At 32.0% G+C, this 21,289-nt stretch overlaps 9 protein-coding genes and 1 non-coding gene across 10 annotated transcripts; 5 read left to right on the forward strand and 5 right to left on the reverse strand.

The window, feature by feature from the left end:
• Positions 1–563: 563 nt before the first annotated feature.
• Positions 564–6,082, reverse strand: DFA_08243 (uncharacterized protein; the record flags this gene model as incomplete). The annotated part of the gene is made up of 4 exons (XM_004355684.1): positions 564–2,554; positions 2,859–3,513; positions 3,578–5,233; positions 5,294–6,082. The coding sequence occupies 4 exons, from the start codon at positions 6,080–6,082 to the stop codon at positions 564–566; spliced, it is 5,091 nt and encodes a 1,696-aa protein (XP_004355737.1).
• A 332-nt stretch (positions 6,083–6,414) lies between these two features.
• Positions 6,415–9,920, reverse strand: DFA_08244 (uncharacterized protein; the record flags this gene model as incomplete). The annotated part of the gene is made up of 4 exons (XM_004355685.1): positions 6,415–6,755; positions 7,010–7,040; positions 7,468–9,358; positions 9,823–9,920. 4 exons carry the CDS (start codon positions 9,918–9,920, stop codon positions 6,415–6,417), a joined length of 2,361 nt encoding a protein of 786 aa, XP_004355738.1.
• Positions 9,921–10,588: 668 nt separating this feature from the next.
• On the forward strand, positions 10,589–10,661 carry DFA_08245. Its single transcript has one exon. It is a non-coding gene; the product is annotated as a tRNA-Ile (tRNA).
• A 1,075-nt stretch (positions 10,662–11,736) lies between these two features.
• DFA_08246 (uncharacterized protein) lies at positions 11,737–12,848 on the forward strand (the record flags this gene model as incomplete). Its single annotated transcript, XM_004355686.1, has 3 exons — positions 11,737–11,887; positions 12,215–12,306; positions 12,786–12,848. 3 exons carry the CDS (start codon positions 11,737–11,739, stop codon positions 12,846–12,848), a joined length of 306 nt encoding a protein of 101 aa, XP_004355739.1.
• A 148-nt stretch (positions 12,849–12,996) lies between these two features.
• On the forward strand, positions 12,997–13,245 carry DFA_08247 (uncharacterized protein; the record flags this gene model as incomplete). Its single annotated transcript, XM_004355687.1, has 1 exon — positions 12,997–13,245. The coding sequence occupies one exon, from the start codon at positions 12,997–12,999 to the stop codon at positions 13,243–13,245; it is 249 nt and encodes an 82-aa protein (XP_004355740.1).
• A 142-nt stretch (positions 13,246–13,387) lies between these two features.
• On the reverse strand, positions 13,388–13,894 carry DFA_08248 (galactose-binding domain-containing protein; the record flags this gene model as incomplete). Its single annotated transcript, XM_004355688.1, has 2 exons — positions 13,388–13,495; positions 13,526–13,894. 2 exons carry the CDS (start codon positions 13,892–13,894, stop codon positions 13,388–13,390), a joined length of 477 nt encoding a protein of 158 aa, XP_004355741.1.
• A 360-nt stretch (positions 13,895–14,254) lies between these two features.
• pitC (phosphatidylinositol transfer protein) lies at positions 14,255–16,541 on the forward strand (the record flags this gene model as incomplete). The annotated part of the gene is made up of 6 exons (XM_004355689.1): positions 14,255–14,392; positions 14,505–14,660; positions 14,725–14,799; positions 14,864–15,269; positions 15,487–16,176; positions 16,243–16,541. The coding sequence occupies 6 exons, from the start codon at positions 14,255–14,257 to the stop codon at positions 16,539–16,541; spliced, it is 1,764 nt and encodes a 587-aa protein (XP_004355742.1).
• Positions 16,542–16,597: 56 nt separating this feature from the next.
• prlA (proliferation associated protein) lies at positions 16,598–17,761 on the reverse strand (the record flags this gene model as incomplete). Its single annotated transcript, XM_004355690.1, has 1 exon — positions 16,598–17,761. The coding sequence occupies one exon, from the start codon at positions 17,759–17,761 to the stop codon at positions 16,598–16,600; it is 1,164 nt and encodes a 387-aa protein (XP_004355743.1).
• A 223-nt stretch (positions 17,762–17,984) lies between these two features.
• On the forward strand, positions 17,985–18,754 carry DFA_08251 (uncharacterized protein; the record flags this gene model as incomplete). The annotated part of the gene is made up of 2 exons (XM_004355691.1): positions 17,985–18,212; positions 18,299–18,754. The coding sequence occupies 2 exons, from the start codon at positions 17,985–17,987 to the stop codon at positions 18,752–18,754; spliced, it is 684 nt and encodes a 227-aa protein (XP_004355744.1).
• A 112-nt stretch (positions 18,755–18,866) lies between these two features.
• Positions 18,867–20,916, reverse strand: atg4-2 (autophagy protein 4; the record flags this gene model as incomplete). Its single annotated transcript, XM_004355692.1, has 4 exons — positions 18,867–19,199; positions 19,274–20,043; positions 20,106–20,822; positions 20,886–20,916. The coding sequence occupies 4 exons, from the start codon at positions 20,914–20,916 to the stop codon at positions 18,867–18,869; spliced, it is 1,851 nt and encodes a 616-aa protein (XP_004355745.1).
• Between the last annotated feature and the right edge of the window lie 373 nt (positions 20,917–21,289).

The following is a 21,289-nucleotide window of genomic DNA, read 5'->3' on the forward strand; positions in this document are numbered from 1 at the left end:
TTATTGATTAGTAAAATTCGAACCATTTTGTAATGAACCATGTAGGGTCGGGTACCTTGAGGATTGTTCTCAACAGACTCTACCTGGAGTTTTGTGTTGTGATCTAATGTTTGTGACATAACAAATAACTAACCAACTAACTAACTAATATTATGTTAACATAGTTATTATTTGTGTGAACATAAATAAAAAAAGAATAACAATAACTTTCACCTTGAACCCCTGATTCATAATTAAAATGTTAAAAATCAAAACACTCTGAGTGAGAGAATTTTGCAACAGTCTCTCACAAATTTATATGAGTTTTGCGAAAAACCCAGCGCAGTTGTTTTGACTTCTCACAAATATTAATGAATTAATTTAAAATCAGATTTTTAAAACAAAAACATTTCAACAATATGATCCAATTTATTTATAACCATGATATGGAATAATAATAAATTAGATAATGATAATAGTAGACTACTTGTCATAGTGTCTGATAATACTTTTAAAAATAAACAATATTATTATTATTATTTTTCAAAGTTCAAGACAAAAAGGTGGAGCTGTCGATGATTTATTTATATTCGATCAAGTTGTTTTGGTATAAAACTCCAATACAAATCAAATGGAGATGAAGATTTTGAATCAATATATAAATAAATTGGATCATATTTTTGTTGTTGTTGTGATTGATTACTGTTGATTGATTTTCTATTTTGAGTAATTATTCCACCTGTCAATGATTGTCTTTCCAATACCAATACATTGTTATTTTCACTGTCCAATCTTTGAATTGAAAATTGTAAATTTAAATTGTGAATAGATAGAGATAAATATCTAACATTGGTATGATTGATTATTTCGTCTAATCTAAATGCCACTTTTGGTACTTGATTAAATAATTTGCAAGTTAGATTGGTTGTATTAATGGGTAGCCATTGTTGTTGTTGTTGTTGTTGTTGTATTTGTTGGTCAGTGATTGTGACTCTAGAGGTGAATGAAAAGATTGGGTAACCAGTTGACCATGGTCCAGGTGGTAGTTGTAAAGGTAAAAAAAGATATTTGATGGTCGGTGGTACTTGAATGGTATATTTACCTACCATATTGAGTAGGTTGAGTGTTTCAAGATTTGGTGGAAATAAAGGTGGAAACTCTAGATATGTTTCATCTTCTGTCCAATTAAATGACCAAACTAGTTTTTTTAAATGATTCTCCTGATCAAACCCTGTCGGATCAATGTTTTTGAATTTCTGTCTTAGTTTGACAAGTGATGGAGGTAGTTTGACAGGTTCATACTCTCCAAAAATAGTTAGATGAGTAAGAGATGATGGGAATACAACTTGTCCAAGTATAGATTGACCAATAGTACATGATTTATGGATTGTAAGTTTTTCCAGAGTTGATGGAATCAAATCAGTTGGAATGATTACTTGGCAATCAAAAATAACTAGTTTCTTTAGAGACTGTGATGATAACGATATATTGATATTTCCCTTCAATAATAAACTTTGTTTTACATTTAATTGCTCCAATTGTGGCATGGTGCAACGAGATGGAACAATTACATAATCACTCTCAATGTTGAGTGTTTTGATTGAAGGAGGGATACTAATCTCGATGACTTCCTTTTTTGTAGCATATCCACAACTAAACTTGAATGCCTTGAGATGATTTAAAGAATCGAGATCAATGAATGGTTGTTCATTTACTTTACACCCTCTTAGATGTATTCCAAGGTAGACCAACGATGACAATGAAATGAATGTATCTCTTGGAGGCATCTCTTTTGATGTTAAAGAGAGTGATGTAAGACTGTTTGGTAATAGTCCATGTCTAATCCCAGACAAACCATAACTTTTAAGAGTTAGATTTGTAAGAGACTCAAACTTGTCTCGTCTCATATCTTTGAGTTGGTATCCAGAGGATATACCAAGATAAAGTGACTTTAGTGCTGTGTGTTGACCAATATTTAGCTTGCGTGCATTAACTCCAAGTCTTTTTAGATGAGGCAACTCTGAGATACGGTCAAGATCTACACCCAACTCTCTATCTTCACTTTCGATGAATAATGTTTCTATCGATGACATGTCATAGAGAGATGTAGTCATTGTCGATAAAGATTTGTACTCTTTAACCAATACTGTTTTAATGTTACTTTTATCATCTCTCTTATCTACATAGATACGTTCTTTTATCCAATCTGGGTATAAAGATGGACCACTTGTTGCACCAATCATACTATAGTCATCAGGTACTATCACCTGATGATTAGATATACTATTCTTTAATATATCATTAAAAGAGTTGAGGTTGAATCTAGTAGCTGTTGCTATAAACTGTTTTGATTCATATCCATTGTCAGTGATTGCTTCTATACCTTTAAAATGAATCAATCTCTTTAAACCACCAACACTACTACTATTTTGACTGTACAACTTTTTACAAGTCAATAATAAACATATTATATCAACATTATCATCAAGATCTGATATGATATGTGATAATAATAAATTAGATAGAGATAATAAACTTGTCATTAATATATTGATTTGTAATGAATAAAAATGAACTAAAGCAAAAAAAAGACCTTGCACTTTATCTCTTTTTATTTTTATTTTTTTCTTTCACAACACACTCGAAAATGAAATTTTTATATTCCCCGGAATTGCCATTTTAAATTAATAAAATTAAGAATAAAACCATTTTCAATAGTTGTTTGATGAATGTTCTTCTAACTCTGTCTAGTTTATCATTATTTTTTTTTATTAAAAACTATAGTAGTTTGATTAAATCATGAAATTTCCTCACGTTGTGACTTATAAACACCTTTAGTTTGTTGAGCAAGTGTTTTCTTCTCTCTTCATAGTCATTACCTTCATAGGTTCGCCCCTCTGCTGCAGCCTTTGCAACAGTAAATTTAAAGCCATGTCTAATCTGAGCGTTTTGGAGAGTACTCTTTAACCAATCATGTTTTACATGTGCCAAGTACTCTTTATCTTCCTCCTCATCATCTTCCTCTTCATCGATGATGTCGTCTTCCTCTTCATCATCTTCCTCTTCATCGATGATGTCGTCTCCCTTTTCGTCATCTTCCTCCTCTTCATCGTCCTCCTCTTCATTTTCTTGCTCTTCTTTATCTTGCTTCGCTAACCTTTCCTTTTCCTTTTTCTTTTCTATTCCTCTAGATGTTGTAGCTTCATATGCTGCTTGCATAATTTTCTCCAACAACTTGGTATCGAAATGATGATTGGAACGCTTGACCTTTCTCTTTACATATTTATGTTTGCACTCGAGACCAAAATTGGCAATTCTATCAATGCAACCATATAGCTCCATAAATTGGCCAGTATGGTAAACAAATGCATGGATATATGAAGTTACAGCCCTTTCACCAAACAATTTGACGTAATTATCTCCGAATGGGCGAGAGAATTCGAGCCAAGATTCACTTGTTACATTAAGCTTGTCATCTTCGCAGTATTGCATAATGGAAATAAGGGATCTCAACTGTTCCCATAAGAGTGTAAGCTGCAAGAAAGATCAAGAAGTCAATATCATTAATCATCAACTAGTTGCTTATGGTAATACTTACTCCATCAATGCTTTCCTTGTCAACGCCCAAGTCATGTAAGCTTTTTAGAATCATTTCGTAATTGTCTATGATATCTATACACTTTCCATAATTGAAACTGATATAGTCGACTAACTGATATATATCTTTTTTACACTCTTTAGATTCGTCCACAACCGTCAGTTTTAATTTCTTACAGACCTCTAAGAATTTCTTTACCATCAGCGCCTTTTTTGCTTGCACATCCTTTCCAATTTTGATTGATGCAAGTTGCTTTCTCTTTTCTGCCAGTTTTTTCTCTGCTCCTTTTTTAAGCTTGCCAATTTCGATAGACTCCTTTGTTAGCTTGATATATGTTTGGGTATGTTTCCGTAACATCTTTCTAGCCGTCACTATTGCTTTGGTTGTACTAATTTTTAGATTTTCTACCTTAATGATCAACCCTTTTAGATCTTTGTGTCTGTATGCCAACAGATCGCCAAGATCCCCATACTTTTTTATCTCTTTGACAATTGGGGCAGAATCTTTGGTAAACTGCGTAATTTGCTTTTTCAAAGCGGCAGATTTGTTCCTGGCATTCTTCTTTTTTGTGTCGCCTACGTTCGATGCAATGATGGCAGCAGACTTTGCTTGCTCCTTTTTTAGGTCAGCCTTTCTTTTCTCGATTCTCTTTAAGAGCTCCTTTATCATCCAAGATAGCTTTTTTCTGATGAGATTTGCCCTTGATACTCTCTTTTTATGAACAGATGTATGTTGTGTACCTATCCTTTGGTTGATCGATTCTAACTTTGTTTCTTCATTTTTACATCTAGTCTTTTCCTTGACTTCATTTGGAACGAAAAAAGTTGCTGTTTGTTTGAATATTTGGCTAGTTACCGCCATGTCCATATGTAAGCTACAGGGGGGGCAATGTGCCGAATCCACATCAACTAGTGGTTCATTGATCTGTCCAAATTGCTCTGATGGTCTCACCACATCCTCTTCGTCTTCCCCGTTGAAACCAAACTCTTCCAGCTCTACATCTTCGTCTTGCTGTTGACGTTGCTCTTCGTTGCCGTTTTCCTCTTCTCTGTCATCATCTTGGTCATCGTCAGAATCTGGCTCTTCGTCAAAAGAGATGTCTGATTCATTATCTGATTCATTGTCTGAATCAGCATCATCACCGTCGGTACGAGTTGGTGCCACTCCCATTGATTTTGCCAATGCCCGCAAGGTATTGAGTTCGTCTACCTCATTTTGGCTAGGGGGATCGCAACAATCTCTAAATTTCCATTCCCCAATCCCAAAATTACCGGTTTGTGTTGTATGTACGTAACACCAAGCACAACACCAGGTGCTATTTGGAGCATACACCTTGTTCATTCCTTTAAGAACAGTAAGGCAGTAATAGTCAGCTACAACGATTAGATTGACTTTGTAGAAATGACCATCGATTGTTATGCCCTTGTCTTTGTACATTCTATTTATCATTGCAAAGATAGGTTGCAAATCTTTCTTCATGCCGGGATAGGTTTCCTTCCCATAATAGGTCAAAAAAGGGAGGTTGTGGTCTGGTGATTTACAATCAGCTATTGACTCTCCATCGTTGGCCATTTCTAATGTTCCTAGCATAACATTCCTGTTATTGGATGCTACTCGAGCAGTATCAAAGGCAACTTTGATCTGTGTGGTTTTACCCTAAACAATTAATTGGTAAGAAGCAACTCTACAAGAATATCTTTTAAATTTATTACTTACTGTTCCAATCTTTTCATTTCTTGTCAATAGATCCTTGATAACTTTTTCAAACTTAATGTATATTGCTTTTTCTCCAATTGGATTGATTTCATGTCCATCGTTGAACTTCTTCAGATCATCGGCAATAATTTGCTTGATTTTACTAAAGGGATACTCTTCTTTTGTAAACCATGGAAATATTTTGTGAAAAAGACCATAACACTTTTCTGTAAATAATCCATCTTGGTACATCTTGGCAAGCATTTTTAATCTGACTGGTCGCAACGTTTTGTCCAAACCTATAGGCGCATCAATACCTTTCATGTCGTCAAAACCACCTTCTTCCATTGGGTCGTTGTCATGACCAGTTGCCATTTCATTCTCTTCTCTGACATCTTCCATTGGTTCATCGTCATGACTTGTCAATTCTCCATTCTCTCTGCTGACTGAACCGTTTGTTGTTGCTCTTATTTGGCAGCAATCGGGAAAGTTGGTGCACCAAGGATGCTTTTTCTTCAAGTGTTTAGCCAGTGCTTCAGCACCAGATATGTAGGAAAGGAAACAATTGTTATGTTTGCACCTATGTAAGAAGTCTTCTCCTAATCCCTTCTCATGTTGATGACCCTTATCGTCTCCTTTGCAACTGCTATCCTTGTAGCAACAGCTGTGCTGACTCGTCTCGTGATTATCCCGTTTATCTTTATCTGCGAAAGGACGCGGAAGTGCTTTGTTACACTCCAAGTTGTAAAACTCTTTGCTCTTAGCGCACCCTGTGTGTTTGCAATAATAATGTAATTTCTTTCTTGTCATTTATTTACTTTACTCTACTCTACTTAAATAAAAAAATTGAATGATCGACAGTTGTGTTGATCTCTTTGTTCGCTCCAACAACTGATCAGCGAACCTAACACAGAGTTTTTACCAATTCCCCGGAAATGGACGGCTCATAAAAATTTTGAAAATGTGTTGTGTTTAGATTAAAACTCCATTTTAAATCAAATGGAGATAAAGATTCTGAATCAATATATAAATAAATTGGATCATATATATATTTTTGTTGTTGTTGTTTTCTTTGTTGAGTGATAATTCCACCTGTCAATGATTGTGTTCTAAAACCAATACATTGTTATTTTTTTCATAGTCTAATCTTTGAATTTTCCATTCATAATCTGTTGTGGAATTTGTACGTCACATGACAAGAGATGAAGAAACTTGATGGAGGATGGGATATTTACAGAGATGCTGTAGATGTCTTCACCCTCATAATATTCAGCCCTTAACATAAATGTCTCGAGACAATGTAGACCTTCAAGATTGATGAATGGTCTTTCTTGCACACCATAAGTTCCAAGGTCAATCGTGAGGGATACTAGCGACTTTAATGAAAGGAATGTATCTGGTGATAGTATCTTTTTAGGTCTCACAGAGAGTGTTGTCAGACTATTTGGAAAGACTGGGTCTGGTCCAGACTTGATTTGTAAACCTTAGATCTGTAAGAGATACCAATTTAGTTAACCCCAAGTCAACTAGTGAACAGTCGTCAGAGATCTCCAACTCTAGTGACTTTAGTGATGCGTGTTGACCCGGCTTTAAATCTCTTGCAAGGACTATTAGTCGTCGAAGATGAGGTAGTAGAGAGATACGACCAAGATCAACTTTTGAACGTACGTCAAAGATGAGTATAGAGTGACTCGAGTACTGATGGTGTAGCTTGCTTGACCAATGCTATTTTGGTACCACTCTTGTCAGCAGAGATACGTTCTTTTAGCTAATTTGGATAGTATCTCTGACTCTTCTTGTCAGGTAGTATATATGCATGTTGATCCACTATACTATTCTCTAATATATCTTTAAATGATAATAGTTTGAATCTAGTAGCTATTGCTATAAACTTGAATGATATATCTTGAATGTCTTCATCGATTACTTTGATTCCTTTAAACTGAATCAATCTCTTTAAACTACTATTTTGAAACAGTTGTTTACATGTAAACAATAAACATATTATATCAACATTTCTTCAATCTCTGTGATAATAATAAATTAGATAAAGATAATAGACTTGTCATAGATGTGATAAATAAATAATGAATGTAACTGAGCTTCAAACCTTTTTTACTCTTTCGAAAAAAAACATTCCATTCTTTTATTTATTTTTTAATATTATTAAAACTCCATTTCATTTTAGAGTATACATCAAAATATAAATAAATTGGATCATATTGTTGTTGTTGAGAGTTGATTGATTTTTTTTGTTGAGTAATTATTCCACCTTGAAGTGTATCATTTTCCAATACCAATACATTCTTATTATCACTGTCCAATCTTTTAATTGAAAAATGTAATGGTGGTTGATGGAAAACAATGATTGTTAAATATATAACATTGGTTTGATTGATTATTTCATCCAATCTAAACAAAACCTTATAGTACAACATTCTCATCCGCATATAACATGTTAGATGAGTAATATTGATTGGTAAATGTTGTTGAAAAGAGGTGATCTTTTTGGTAAACTTTGATCCAATTGAATAGATTGGTAGTCCCTTTAGATCTTTCTTTTCTACTTCATGGTTGGGTTTTAGTGCCATTGATAGATATTTGATGGTTGATGGTAATTGGTCGACATCCATGACAAAGTTATCTCTGATATTCAAAAGGTCGAGTGTTTCAAGACCCAGTGGATAAGAGGTTGGTAATACAATCGTATCTTGTCCTCCATTGGATTCCAAAACTAGTTTGTTGAGTGATTCTGGTAGATTTTTGACATTCCAATTGTTCTCATATCCTCTCAAGATGGATAGTTCGGTGAGTGATGATGGTAATACAACTTGTTCGAGTACATCTGCTTCTATGTATTTATAAATTGTAAGTTTTTCAACTGTCGATGGGATGATGATATCGTGTCCAATGTAATCATTGAAGGAAATAGATAGTTGTTTGAGACAAGGTGACGATGACAATAGACCTAATCCTCTGTGATCATTCAATCCAGTTTCTCGTACATGTAGTTCTTGCAACTGTGGTAATGTAGATTGGGATGAGATATATGCACATCTAGACTGGAGACCAAGTTTCTTGATTGATTGAGGTACACTAATCTCGATACTATACTTTTCCTTTTCAAAGTCATCACTAAACCCAAGTGTCTTTAGGTTGTTCAAACAATCAAGATTGATAAATAGTTTCTTTTCTTCTTGATTGTTGTTTACGTATATTGCCTCTTCTTCTTCTTCCTCTCTATCTTCTTCTTCTTCTTCCTCTCTATCTTCTTCTTCATCTTCATCATCATCATCATAATCTTCACCATCTGTTTTTTCATGTGTTGTTAAATCGAGGTTGATGAGTGATGTTAATGAAAGGAATGTATTTGGTGGTGGTACACCCTTTGATATGATAGAGAGTGATAAAAGACTGTTTGGTAATAGCCCTGGTCCAATATTTGTAACATTTTTGTATGTAAAGGACAGATCTGTCAGTGATACAAACTTGTCCAATCCAAAGTGACAAAGAGGGTATGTGGTTGAGAGATGGAGTTGAAGAGACTTGAGTGATGTATGTGTACCAAGCTTCAACGAGTGTACACAAAGTACAAGACGCTCTAGTCGAGGCAATAGTGAGATGGAGGTAAGATCCACTACTTTAACATATCGATCGGTAATGGATAATGTCTCGATCGATGACATGTCATAGATTCTCTTTAATGATGTCTCTACCGATTCATAATAATGTATCAATGCTGTTGTAATATTACTTGTATCTTCTCTGTTTGGTGTGATACGTTGTTGTACCCATTTGGGATAGTCGTTGATATTGTGTAGTGGATCTTTAATGAGATTGTTTTGTTCGGGTACTATCACCTGATGATCAGATATACTATTCTTTAATATATCTTTAAATGATGATAGGTTGAATTGATTAAAGGTTGATTTAAACTGTTTTGATATATATCCATTGTCATTGATTGCTTCTATTCCTTTAAACTGAATCGATCTTCTAACACTACTACTATTTTGACTGTACAACTTTTTACAAGTTAACAATAAACTTATTATATCTCCATTATCATCAATCTCTGTTATTATACTATATAGTAATAAATTAGATAAAGATAATAGATGAGTCATGAATATACATATACATGAATAATTGAAATGAATGCTGACAACTTTTTTACTTTTAGGGAGCGTAGAAAGAGTGGTCATCATTTAGGACTTTGAGCGAGGCTTTGAAAAACTTTAGTATTTTCGATTATTTTTATTTTTTTTCGAGCAAAATTTGCCACATGAGGAAAGAGATGATGTTTTTTTTTTTTTTTCCACAAGTGACATATTATATCATAGAATGTAGAAATATGATCGATTGTAAAAAAATCAAGTAGTTTTAGATTCATTTCAACCCCTAAATGATTAAAACCCAATTTTGCTCTCACTACGAGTTTTGAACTTGGAAAATAGAATTAATCAAAACTCCATTTCATTTTAGAATCCTTGATTATTCATCCAATCTAAACAAAGCCTTAGATTATAACATTCTAGATGAGCCCATACTTATAAAACAAGTTTGATGAGTAATATTGATTGGTAAATGTTGAGAAGAGTAATCTTTTTGATAAGATTTGAACCAATTGAATGGATTGATAGTTCATTTTTTCCTTTAAAAGTTTCATGATTCACTACAAATCGGTGGATACTGAGTTCTGATGATCATAGCACAAACAAGTGAGAGATCGGCAGATCGTCAGATCAACAAAAATTAAAAACATATAAAATTAAATTTAACCCACAGTAACGGTGGGATCCTGACCGCACTCTATATCTGCTGGATGATCATTTATCTGTTATTTTCTATCGTTTTCATTCCATGATTGAGTCAATTCGGGTGAAAATTTTTTTACTATTCTGGACTCTAGTCGTCGGACAATAGAGTAATTATGGTTTATTTGTTTTAATTTTAATTTATTTCTTATTATTATATTATTATTATTATTATTATTATTATATTATTGTTGTATTATTATTAGATTATTATTGATGTGTCTCTGGTTGGCTAATAGTTGGTGATATTTGGGGAATTTTTTTTTTTTTTTTTTTTTTTTTTTTTAAAAAAATCTTTGACCTCTTCATTACCGCTGAAGTCTTATTGTTTATTTTTAAATTAAGGATTTAATTATTATTGTTGTTTAATTTGAAGTAGTTGTTAAATAGTGGTTCTAGTTAGGAAGGAGGGAATGCGATAGGGTGAAGCTAGTTTGCCCCAAATGTGAAAATTTGGGGTCAAAAAGACCAAATTAGTTAATGAGAACATCTAAAAATTGCTCGTTTAGCTCAGTCGGTAAAGCACGGTGCTAATAACGCCGCGGTCGCAGGTTCGATCCCTGCAATGAGCAATAATAATAGTGTTTTTTTCTGTGCCGAGGTTTTCTCGTTGGCCTTTTTTTTTTGTTCTTTCGGCATTGTACAACAAGACTAAATCACTCGTGGAAGCCTATGAATACCAGTTGAAGAACAACCCCAAAAATCATAAAAAAAAATAAGTATCTATCAAGTTGATTCAATTGAAACATTGTTTCTAGCTTGGTAGGGAATGTGTAATGAGAATGGACCTTTTTTACAAAATCCCAATTCTCACGCACCTACGAACGAGCAACAGCTCTCATCATTCATTATTATTACATTTTAAATAACACTATACAATCTATAAGACTAACCGTAGTTTATATAAGGTAACTAAATAATAATGATTATTACATTTTATATAACACTATACAATCTATAAGACTAACCATAGTTTATATAAGATCTTGATTATTACTATCCTATTACTAGCTATATCGTAGGGCCCTCGACAAGATAGAGCATAGTTTAGGAAAAACGCACAGGGTTTTTTTAGGGTTTCCTGTTGCTCCAAAAAATTTCCAGCATCGTCACACATCCTATTCTCTATCTCTTTCTAAAAATCAAGTCTCGACATAGACAATATATCCTTGCCAAGGATGTTCATATTTTTTATTCTAAATGACATCTATTAGTTTAATATGAAGTAAATTAATATTTAATTATATCTAGTTGATTCAACAATTGTAAAAGAAAAAAATAAATGCTAAGTTTTTCATTTTCGATTCTAAAAGAATTGTAACTTCAAGAATATTTTAAATAGTTATTATCCTTGATGTCAATTTTATATTCACCAAGCTCTTAGAGAATGTACGCGCGATATTAATAGTAAGATACCTCAAGTGATCGTCCTAGCTGGCCGTACCTTGATTTGGTTGGTTGGGTGGGTGGGTGTTTGAAATGTCATACCATATTCAAAGGTAGCAATAACAACCACATCATCACATCGTCAACAACAACAACAACAAGAAGCACCACCAACAACAACAACAACAACATATGCATTAAATCACAAAATAATCGTCAACTAGTTTGATGAGCAGTAGCAACAGATTAATCTATATAACAATGAAAAGTCAATCTATGAATATTTATTCAAATACCATCATCATTCTAAAAGCAACAATCAAAATGCCAATGCATGTCGATTTAAATGAACATGTACTAAAGTATTATGGAGTTGTAAAGAATCAGTTTGGTCAAGAATCAATGGTATTGGGTATGAAAAGTTATGATATTATCATGTTATCTAAACAACTATAATCTAAACAAAAGAATAATAATAATAATAATATTATTATTGAAGGTAAGATTTTATTGCAGTGATACAGATACGTCAAAAGTATCAATAATCATTGACTAATATCTTTCATATTCTGTTCATTGCATAGTTTCCATTTTATAGTCGACATACAGTCTCTTGTGTAGCTTGGGAATATATATATATTTATATAAATATAAAGCCTGTTTACCAACACTACCGCAGTTTTAGTGATCGTTGATGGTCTATAATCTGTGATAACCAAAAGGTGTTATACAACAATAGTGTTGACGCCGTGTGTCACATTAGGACTGGCATTGGTCTCGACTCCAATGTCGTCGTTGACAAAGACATTCATTTGTGTTGGTATACCAATCGTACTCATGACATTCTTGCAGACATTGGACATCAATGTCGGCGACATACAGTCTTTTGGAAGGATTACTACCTCAAGGTGGTAAATGATAATATATAAAGGAATAGGTTCAAACAGACAAATTCAGCATCAAATCCAACTGATCATCGGCAACTACAGGAGCAGCTTTAGCTACTGCAACTGGAGATCCCACAACATCAGCACAAACAACTACAACGACAGGTACAGCATCATCCACTCCAACCCAACTACAACTGGAAAACTTCTTTGACCGATTCATCCACCAACAACCACTGGAAGTGCATCGATCATCAGCCTGTACAGGCTGGTCCTCTCAAACTACAACCCTGAGCTCTCTGGAGCAGCATCAGATACAGCGGTTAATTACATCTACAATAGCATCAAGTACCCCACCACATCTCAAAATATTTCCAAAAAACTATCAATCAAACAATAGGAAATAATATCTTTTTAAAAAAGTTGCTGGTAGTTACTTATATAAATGATAACATTACAGTTTGGAATGTTGGAGACATTAGATAGGTAATTGAGAGATCGAGAAGAAATAGGATCAAGAGGGTGACTTTTGCTCGAGAGAGGGATATAACACCTAAATATCTACATGTTTGAAAGATTGTTAAACATTATATATGGATAAATACAAACTCTAATAATAATAATAATAATAATAATGACACGATCAGGAAGCAAAGAAAAATCGTTAGAAGCTACATTAATCGTTACAGATGGTACCGTCGATGGTGTCGTTGTTAAAGATCCTCTATTTCAAGGTGTTTTAACAATCTTTCAAACTTTTAAACCACACATATACTTTCCTAGACATGAACCTTTAGACGTTGTTTTCGCTTTGGATGAGAACTATGGTCGACACCACAATATATTCAGTAATAAATATCCAGTTGTAGAAATGGACTTTTAAAGAACTAGTATAGTATACTATATTTTTATTAAATAAATAAATCCATAACAAAAAAGAAACACTTTCTTTTTTTTTTTTTTTTTTTTTGATAATTATATAACCAATTTACTTTTTCATTTACATTTCCATTTTCATTTCTTGATCAAGCCAAAATATCCAATTTATAAACCACTATTCTACCAAAAAAGTCTGTACTTTGTTTAAATACAATTTTAATTTGTTTAACATTTTCAATTTTCATTGGGAATGACTGTAACAATTAAAAATAAATGTTAATTACAATCCAATATATATATCTATCAATCTCTATTAATCTTACTTGAAAAGTATTAATATCATCAGGAAAGAATTTAGAAATGAAAATAAATTCCTTTGAATCCAATTGTTGAGCTAGAACCTCACAATCCTTTCCAACAAAACCACCTTGAAACATAATCTTGATCTCTGAAATATTGACCATTCGTTCAGTACTCGAGTCTAGAGGATCAACAAATTGAATCATAACCGATTGAGGACTACCTTGATGAGAATTCCAACAACTTTCATCACTACCATCAAACATATTGTCCTTTCCAAACTCTTTAGAGTTTTTATTCAGTACTGAACTAACTCTACATTTAAATGATCCTTTATCTATTAATATTGACATGACTAGGTAGGTATGGTTGGTTGTTGTAAATCAATTAAAACAATTCGGTTAATTGAATGATGATGAAATGAATCACATGATGTGACAACATCATCTCGATTTTTTTCGAAAAAACAAAAAATTCAAAATAAACTAAATATTACGAGGTCAATCTAAACTCAAAGTTCCCAAAGAAAACGAGTACAAAACAAACAAAAACCCAAAGGGATAAAAAGAACAACAATCTATAGAGATAAAAAAAGTGTGTAGAGGAGGAAAACAACACTACACATAGATAGATATAACAATAACTACAACTATAACAACATTATAATAGTAATATTACCTTTTTTTTTTTTTTTTTTAAACAAATTAACGAATATGGTATTATTAAGAGAATATAGAATACCATTACCAATTTCAGTAGAGGAATACAAGGTAGCACAATTATATATGGTTGCAAAAGTTAGTCGTAATAGTACATCACATGGAGAAGGTGTAGAAATTGTAGAGAATAGAGTAAATTTTGAAAAAGAAGAGAAAAGAGAGAGGTCAACAAACAACAACTGACTAAAAAAAAAAAAAACTATATTATATTCCCCCTCTTCCCCTTCCTTCTTCTTTCTTTTAGCCATTTAATGATGGAGCATTATCAGGACAATTTACACATAAAATATTTCATCTTGGTAGTCGATTACCAACTTGGATGAGATCATTTGCACCATCTGCATTACAAATTGAAGAAAAGGCTTGGAATGCTTATCCTTATTGTAAAACTTATTATACTGTAAATGGAAATAGAAAAGAGAAAAAAGAGAACTTTAGAGACTTATATATATATTATTATTTAGTGTCCATTATTAGGTGATAGATTTTCATTATCAATCGAAACTAGATATGCACCAGATTCTGGTACTCAATCAAATGTATGAAAAGAAATGAAAGATCATGACGAAAAAGAGATATTAATTTTATCCTTTTTATTTTAAGTGTTTAGGATTATCAAAAGAAGATTTGAGTATTAGAGAAATTGATATAATTGATATAGCAAGAGATCCAGTTGATCCATTAAAATACAAGGTTGAAGAGGATCCAACCATATTCCAGTCACAAAAGACTGGTAGAGGCAAATTGGAACAAAACTGGATGAGTACCTCTTCGCCCATCATGTGTAGTTATAAAGTTTGTAAAGTTGAATTTAGATGTTGGGGCATTCAATCACGAGTAGAACAATACATTCAAAAGAATGCCATCAGAGATATTTTGTTTATGGGTCATCGTCAAGTATTTTGTTGGATCGATGAATGGTTTGGTATGGATATGAATGATATTCGAAAAATGGAAGAACAAGTTAAATTGGAATTAAAACAACAATTACAACAACAACAAATTCAAAGTATTATAGAATAAAAAATAGAAAAAAAAAAAATCAAAAATCAATTTTTGAGCAAAAGAAAGAAAAAGCATTAAACATGTTTAAAATTCATTAAATATTTTTTTTGTATTATCCCCCCCTCCTCACTTCTCGCATTGTAAATAATAATATATGTTGTATATTTGTATATAAAATAGTAAACAAAAAAAAAAAGTCAATTAATAAATGATTACTATAGAAAATAAAAGTAATAGTAATAATAATAATACTACTTTTAATAATAATAATATAACTCAAGGTAATGATGATGATGAACAAGGAGAGTCTTCACAACAATCATCATCATCATCATCAACACTATTACCTCCACCTATACCTCCACCACCTCCTCCTCCTCCTCCTCCTACAATAATAAGATCAACAAACAACAATACTAATAATAATAATCAAACAACTGTAAATAACTCTTCTTCTCCTTCTTCTTCACCTTCTACTTCTCCATATTTTGATAATAATTTAAATGAAATTGTAATATCATTAAAAAGAATGATGATAGTTGATATAAATTCATTTGCAGTTACATTTACATTAATAGTTGGACTTGCTGTTGTTGGATTTATCAATTTGGCAAGTCATTCATTGTTGTGGATGTGTGCAATGGTTGCACTTTTTGTAACTCTATTTCAAGTATGGTTTGCTATTCGAGAAAATCGTCTTCTTTTGGCACCAAATAATATGACCTATCCTGGTAATCATCATTCTATTTGGGGTGTAAATAGATATCACAACAATAGTAATCATAATAATAATAATGGAAATGTTCATAATGGATCATTTGTTCAACCATTAAATAATCGTTTTCCTCATTTAATTAATGCTCCTTTAAATTTACAATTAACTTTAATTGATAGAGATTTTAATTCAAATGGCAAGTAGAAAAAAAATAGAAATCAAACAAATAACTTTCCATTTCTTATTCTTTTTTTTTCTGTAGATTATGAAATGTTATTAGCATTGGATCAAGATAATTTAAATTATGGAGCAGCAAAAAAAGAAGAAATTGAATCATTACCAATGCATACAATTAAAAGTGATAATGATATTGAACATTTATTTTCAGATACGCAATCCTCCTCACAACAACCTACTTCATGTTCAATATGTTTAGATGAATTTGAAATTGATAATCATTTAAAAACATTACCTTGTTTACATCATTTTCATTCAGAATGTATTGATAAATGGTTAAAAATTAAAGCCAATTGTCCAATTTGTAAATCTTCCCTAACCTAAAAAAATAAAAACAAAACTTATTTATTTATATTATCCTATCTTTTTATTTTTTTATTTTAATTGGTATCCATTTTATCAGATGATTTTTTCTTTTCATTCTTTAAAGGAAGAGCAAGGATAGCCTTTGATTCTTCATCGACGGAATAGGTAGAACTGACAAATGGAAGTGGGAGATCATTACAGGTGATCTTTACGTTACCAGATGGAAGGAGGAGGATGGTAGCCTTGAATTGGACGACGGCATTACCGGCGGCTTCATAGAGGACTGGGAAACTGTTGACGAGACCGTGGCTGGTGAGTTCACCGAGACCGAGACGAGTCTTGGTTTCGTCGGTAAAGGCACGGAGGGTGAATGGGAGGGCTGGGTAACGGAGGTTAATGTCGTGCAAGAGATCCTTGGAGGCCTTCATCTTGAGTTGGTAGTTTTGGTTAGTGTCACGCTTAAAGACAGTGGTACGTGAACCCTTGTCCTTGGACTTGCCGTCACCGGTCGACATGACAATATCGATACAGTATACTTCGTTGGTTTCAAATTGGTGTTCGTCGGCACGTTGGTGACCGGTTGGGGCCTTGGAAAAGATGATCTTTTCACCGTCCAAACTCCAACGCTTGAGATCGTGCGAGAGAATACCGGCCACTGGAGTGACGTGGTAGGCGTCGGCAATCTTGGTGATGGCCTTGGTGACATCGGAGCTCTTGTTGCCTTCCTTGACGAGACGGATGGCAGCTTCCATGGCAAAGTGAGCGGCGCAGATAGCGTCGGCGGTACGACCAGTAAGTGGTTGACCGGCATCACCTCCACCAACAATAATAGTGTGGGCTCCCATGGCGACGTAACCGTCAAATTGAACACCGAGGTCAACCTTTACAATGTCACCCTTTTTGAGAAGAGTTGGGGCTTCACTACGGAGTGGTGAAAAGTGACCAACGCAATCATTGATAGAGACACAGGTTGGGAAAGCAATACCCTTTTCCAAATTCTTACGCTTTGTGAACAACTTGGCGCATGCAGATTCGATAAAAGCATCACCAGCTACACAAATGTCAATAATCGATTTACCTTCTTGACAAAGTGCAATCACTTCCTTGATTGCTTGATTGCAAACTTGTGATGAAGTCATATAGAAATTGATTACGCTATCATCTGATAAATCTTCAATTTCATGTTCTTGATCTGAATCATTGTGATGTTGTTGAATTTGTCTTGATTTATGTGACATGTTTAAAATAAATATATAGAAAATAGATATAGAAAAAAAAAAAGAGATGATAGAAAATTCAAAATTAATTGTAAGAGATTGTGTGAACAGAGAGTGACGAGAATGCAAAAAAAAATTTGAACGAAAATAAATAAAAAAAAATTAATGATGATCAATGCAAAAGGTCAAAGTGAGAGATTGATTAGATTCATTCTTCTTTGAGATATATACGCAACTCACAATGATGATTAATTCATTAAAGAAATATACAACATTTGGAAATATTAGAAATGTTTCTTCACTTTTCACAGCAGCAAACACGACAATTTGTTCAAATGTTTATAGTAAAAGATTTTATGATTTAGAAGCAGGTGATCTTAAAAAAGGAATGTTAATTGAACATAAAGGAAAGTTATTAGAAGCTCAAAAAGTTGAACATCAAAAAGTTGCAATGAGAGGTGGTTTTATTTTGGTAAATATAAACAAAAAAAAAAAAAAAAAGAGTACTACTAGTAGAAATAAACAAATATTAATAATTAAATTACTTTTTTTTTCTAGGCTGATTTTAAAAATACAATTGATGGAACAAAAACAAATATAAAATTTAGAAGTGCAGAAACATTGGAAGGAGTTGATTTGGAAAGAAGATTTTATTCATTTGTTGAAACTAAAAAAGATGGTTCGATTGTTTTCAAGGATTTGGATGATGAAGATGCAGATGAATTTATAGTTTCATCAAAGGAATCAAAATCTTTGGGTGTCTATTCTCATTATTTAGAATTGTTTAATCAAGAAGAATCAAAATTTAATTTTATGGATTGGAATGGAAAGGTTGTCGATTTTAGAGGACCAACTGAAATTCAACTAGTAGTACAATCAGTCACTGATTTACAAAATGCAAATGTATTGGGTTTTGCAAATGGTAGAACTTGTAGATCTCCTTCTCATATAAAAGAAATTGGTACAAAAGTTTTAGTTCGTTTACCTGAAGAAATTTATATTACAAAGGTCTAAGTGTAAAATAAAAAAAAAAGGAAATGAAAAATATATATAGTTTTTACGACGGTTATTATTAGTTTATTATATACAAGAGAGAGGAGAAAAAAAAATGATAAAAAGAGATTGTTTAATTGACCATAGTAAAACCATCCAAATCATCATTATCACTACTACTATCATCCATAGTTGTGTTATTATTTAGGTTTAGATTCATTTTTGTTGTTGGAATATTATCTTCTTCTTCAAATTCTTCAAGATTTTCCAATTCATCATCACATTCTATTTGATAATCTGGAGAAGTTTCACCGATTGATAAGATTGGGAAACCACTTGCTTCAATTTCTTTAATTCTAATACAAAATTGTTCAAAATCTTTATAGGTATGACAATAAAATCCAAATGCCATTGATGGATCAATTTGTGAGAAATGCATTTTTTGTGGTATACAATCATGATATGACTAAAGAAAATATAAAATTAAAAAAGAGTTAATAAATATTATAGTTTTTTTCTATTTTTTTTTTTTCTATTTACATTTAAAAAATTTGAATCAAAAGGATGAATAGTATCATGAACAAAATGAGGATCTAAATAAATGATATGTTCATCTTGAAATCCAACAAAATAAAATGATTGTTTTGGTTTACCACCAATGAGACCAATACTTGAAGGCATTTGTAACATTGCCTTTATACCACTAAAATAGATTTCATTTAATTTATCCAATCCCAATTTAACTGGTACCAAAATGATTAATGATTTCCAATTACTTTGATTACTATTATTATCTGTATTATCTTCCTCTTCACCAACTAAAAAAGATTGATCTTCCATTGAATTTCCTGTACTTTGTGATGGTACAAATAAATTTGGTGATGAAGGAGAGGTTGTTGAAAATAATTTGATTCCTGCTGGTAATGATAGTGATAATGGTACTCTTGCCGGAGCTGATTGATCATCTCTGATGGTACAAATTTTTGCAACTCTATCTTTATAAACTACACCATCAGATGGAACATACATTGCAATTGAAGATGAATGATGAGATTTTACAAGTAGTTTTAAAACTACAGCAATCTTTGTTGGTGCAAACCATTCATCGACATTGTTCCAATCGTCTTGATCATCAGAATCAATGTCAAAATCCTTTAATTTACTATTATTATATTTGGTAATGATCTTGTTTTTATGTACAATTTGATGAATACTATAAAAATTCTCTTTTGATGGATAATCACAAAACCATGACATTATCTTTTTATATTTTGAATTTGTTTTAATTTTTTCTCCATATGGTATATTTTCTAAAAATAAATAAATAAGTAAAAAAATAAAGGATTATTATTTTTCTTTTTCTTTTCATTACCATTATTATAAAAATGTTTTAATAGAGCACGAGCTAAAATCATTTGACCAGTTCTCAACATACAACCCCAACCAATATCAGTTGTGATACTGGTATTTTCGATTGATGGAAAATCTTTTCGATAACTAAACCATAGAATTGATTTAAAATCTTCTAAAAATCTTTCAACTTCCATTGCTTCATCTGTAATATTACAATAGTTTTTTTGAATCGTTATATTTTGTGGTTGTTGTTGAGGAGGAGATGATGAAATTGTACTATTAAATAATGAATTAAATATTCCACTTTTTGATGATGAAAATGATGAAGAAGAAGATGATGAAGTAGAGGAATAAAGTATTTGTGATTGTGATGTTAAAATTGGTTGATGTTGAGGTTGAGTTTGAATCAAACTAAAATTTTGATTATTATTATTAAAGGTTAATTGTCTTTTTCGATTATAACATTGACCCATCATCCATATTGGTGAATTTGTAAATGAAGGTGGAGATGATGGATAATTTCTATAAATATTATAAAATGATATCATAATCTTTTGTTTTCCACTCTTGTAAAAGTCTAAAAACTTTTTCTTTTTCTCTGTCTTATTACTACTACTTGAGTGACTTGAGTGACTAGAGTGATGATAAATATGATTATGATTATGATGACCAATTTTCATTTCTATTGGTTGTTGTTGTAGTTGACATTGTGAATTATTTGAATGGTCTATATAATCTAAAAACAAAATGTATAAATAACTCTATTTCTCTATATTTATCTATTTCTCTCTCTATTTACCATTTGAAATAGATTGTTGTTTACTAAACATGTTATTAGCTATGTGTAATAAACTATGAATGCTTCACTTTTTTTTTTTTTAATAAATAATATATATAAATAAGAATGACTGTCGTGGTGTTTACATAAATATTATTTCTCTGTTGTTGTTGTTGTATCTAAAATGAGAGCAAAGAAGAAGAAAAAGTGTTTTTGAGTGGTGTGTTTAAAATTTTGAAATTTTAACCAAACTGAAACTGTTAAATAACTAAAATAACTAACTTATCTCTCTCTCTCTCTCTTTCTTTCTTATCTATCTTCTTTTCTCTCTCTTTATTTTTAATATTATCAAACAACTGCGGTTTTTTGGCTTGCAAGCCCAAGAATTATTATTTTTTTTTAAATGAAATTAATTTTTTTTTTTT

The sequence above is a fragment of the Cavenderia fasciculata genome (assembly GCF_000203815.1).
Source record: "Cavenderia fasciculata unplaced genomic scaffold Scf_ET2XIPL01COFD4-5, whole genome shotgun sequence".
Lineage (NCBI taxonomy): Eukaryota > Evosea > Eumycetozoa > Acytosteliales > Cavenderiaceae > Cavenderia > Cavenderia fasciculata.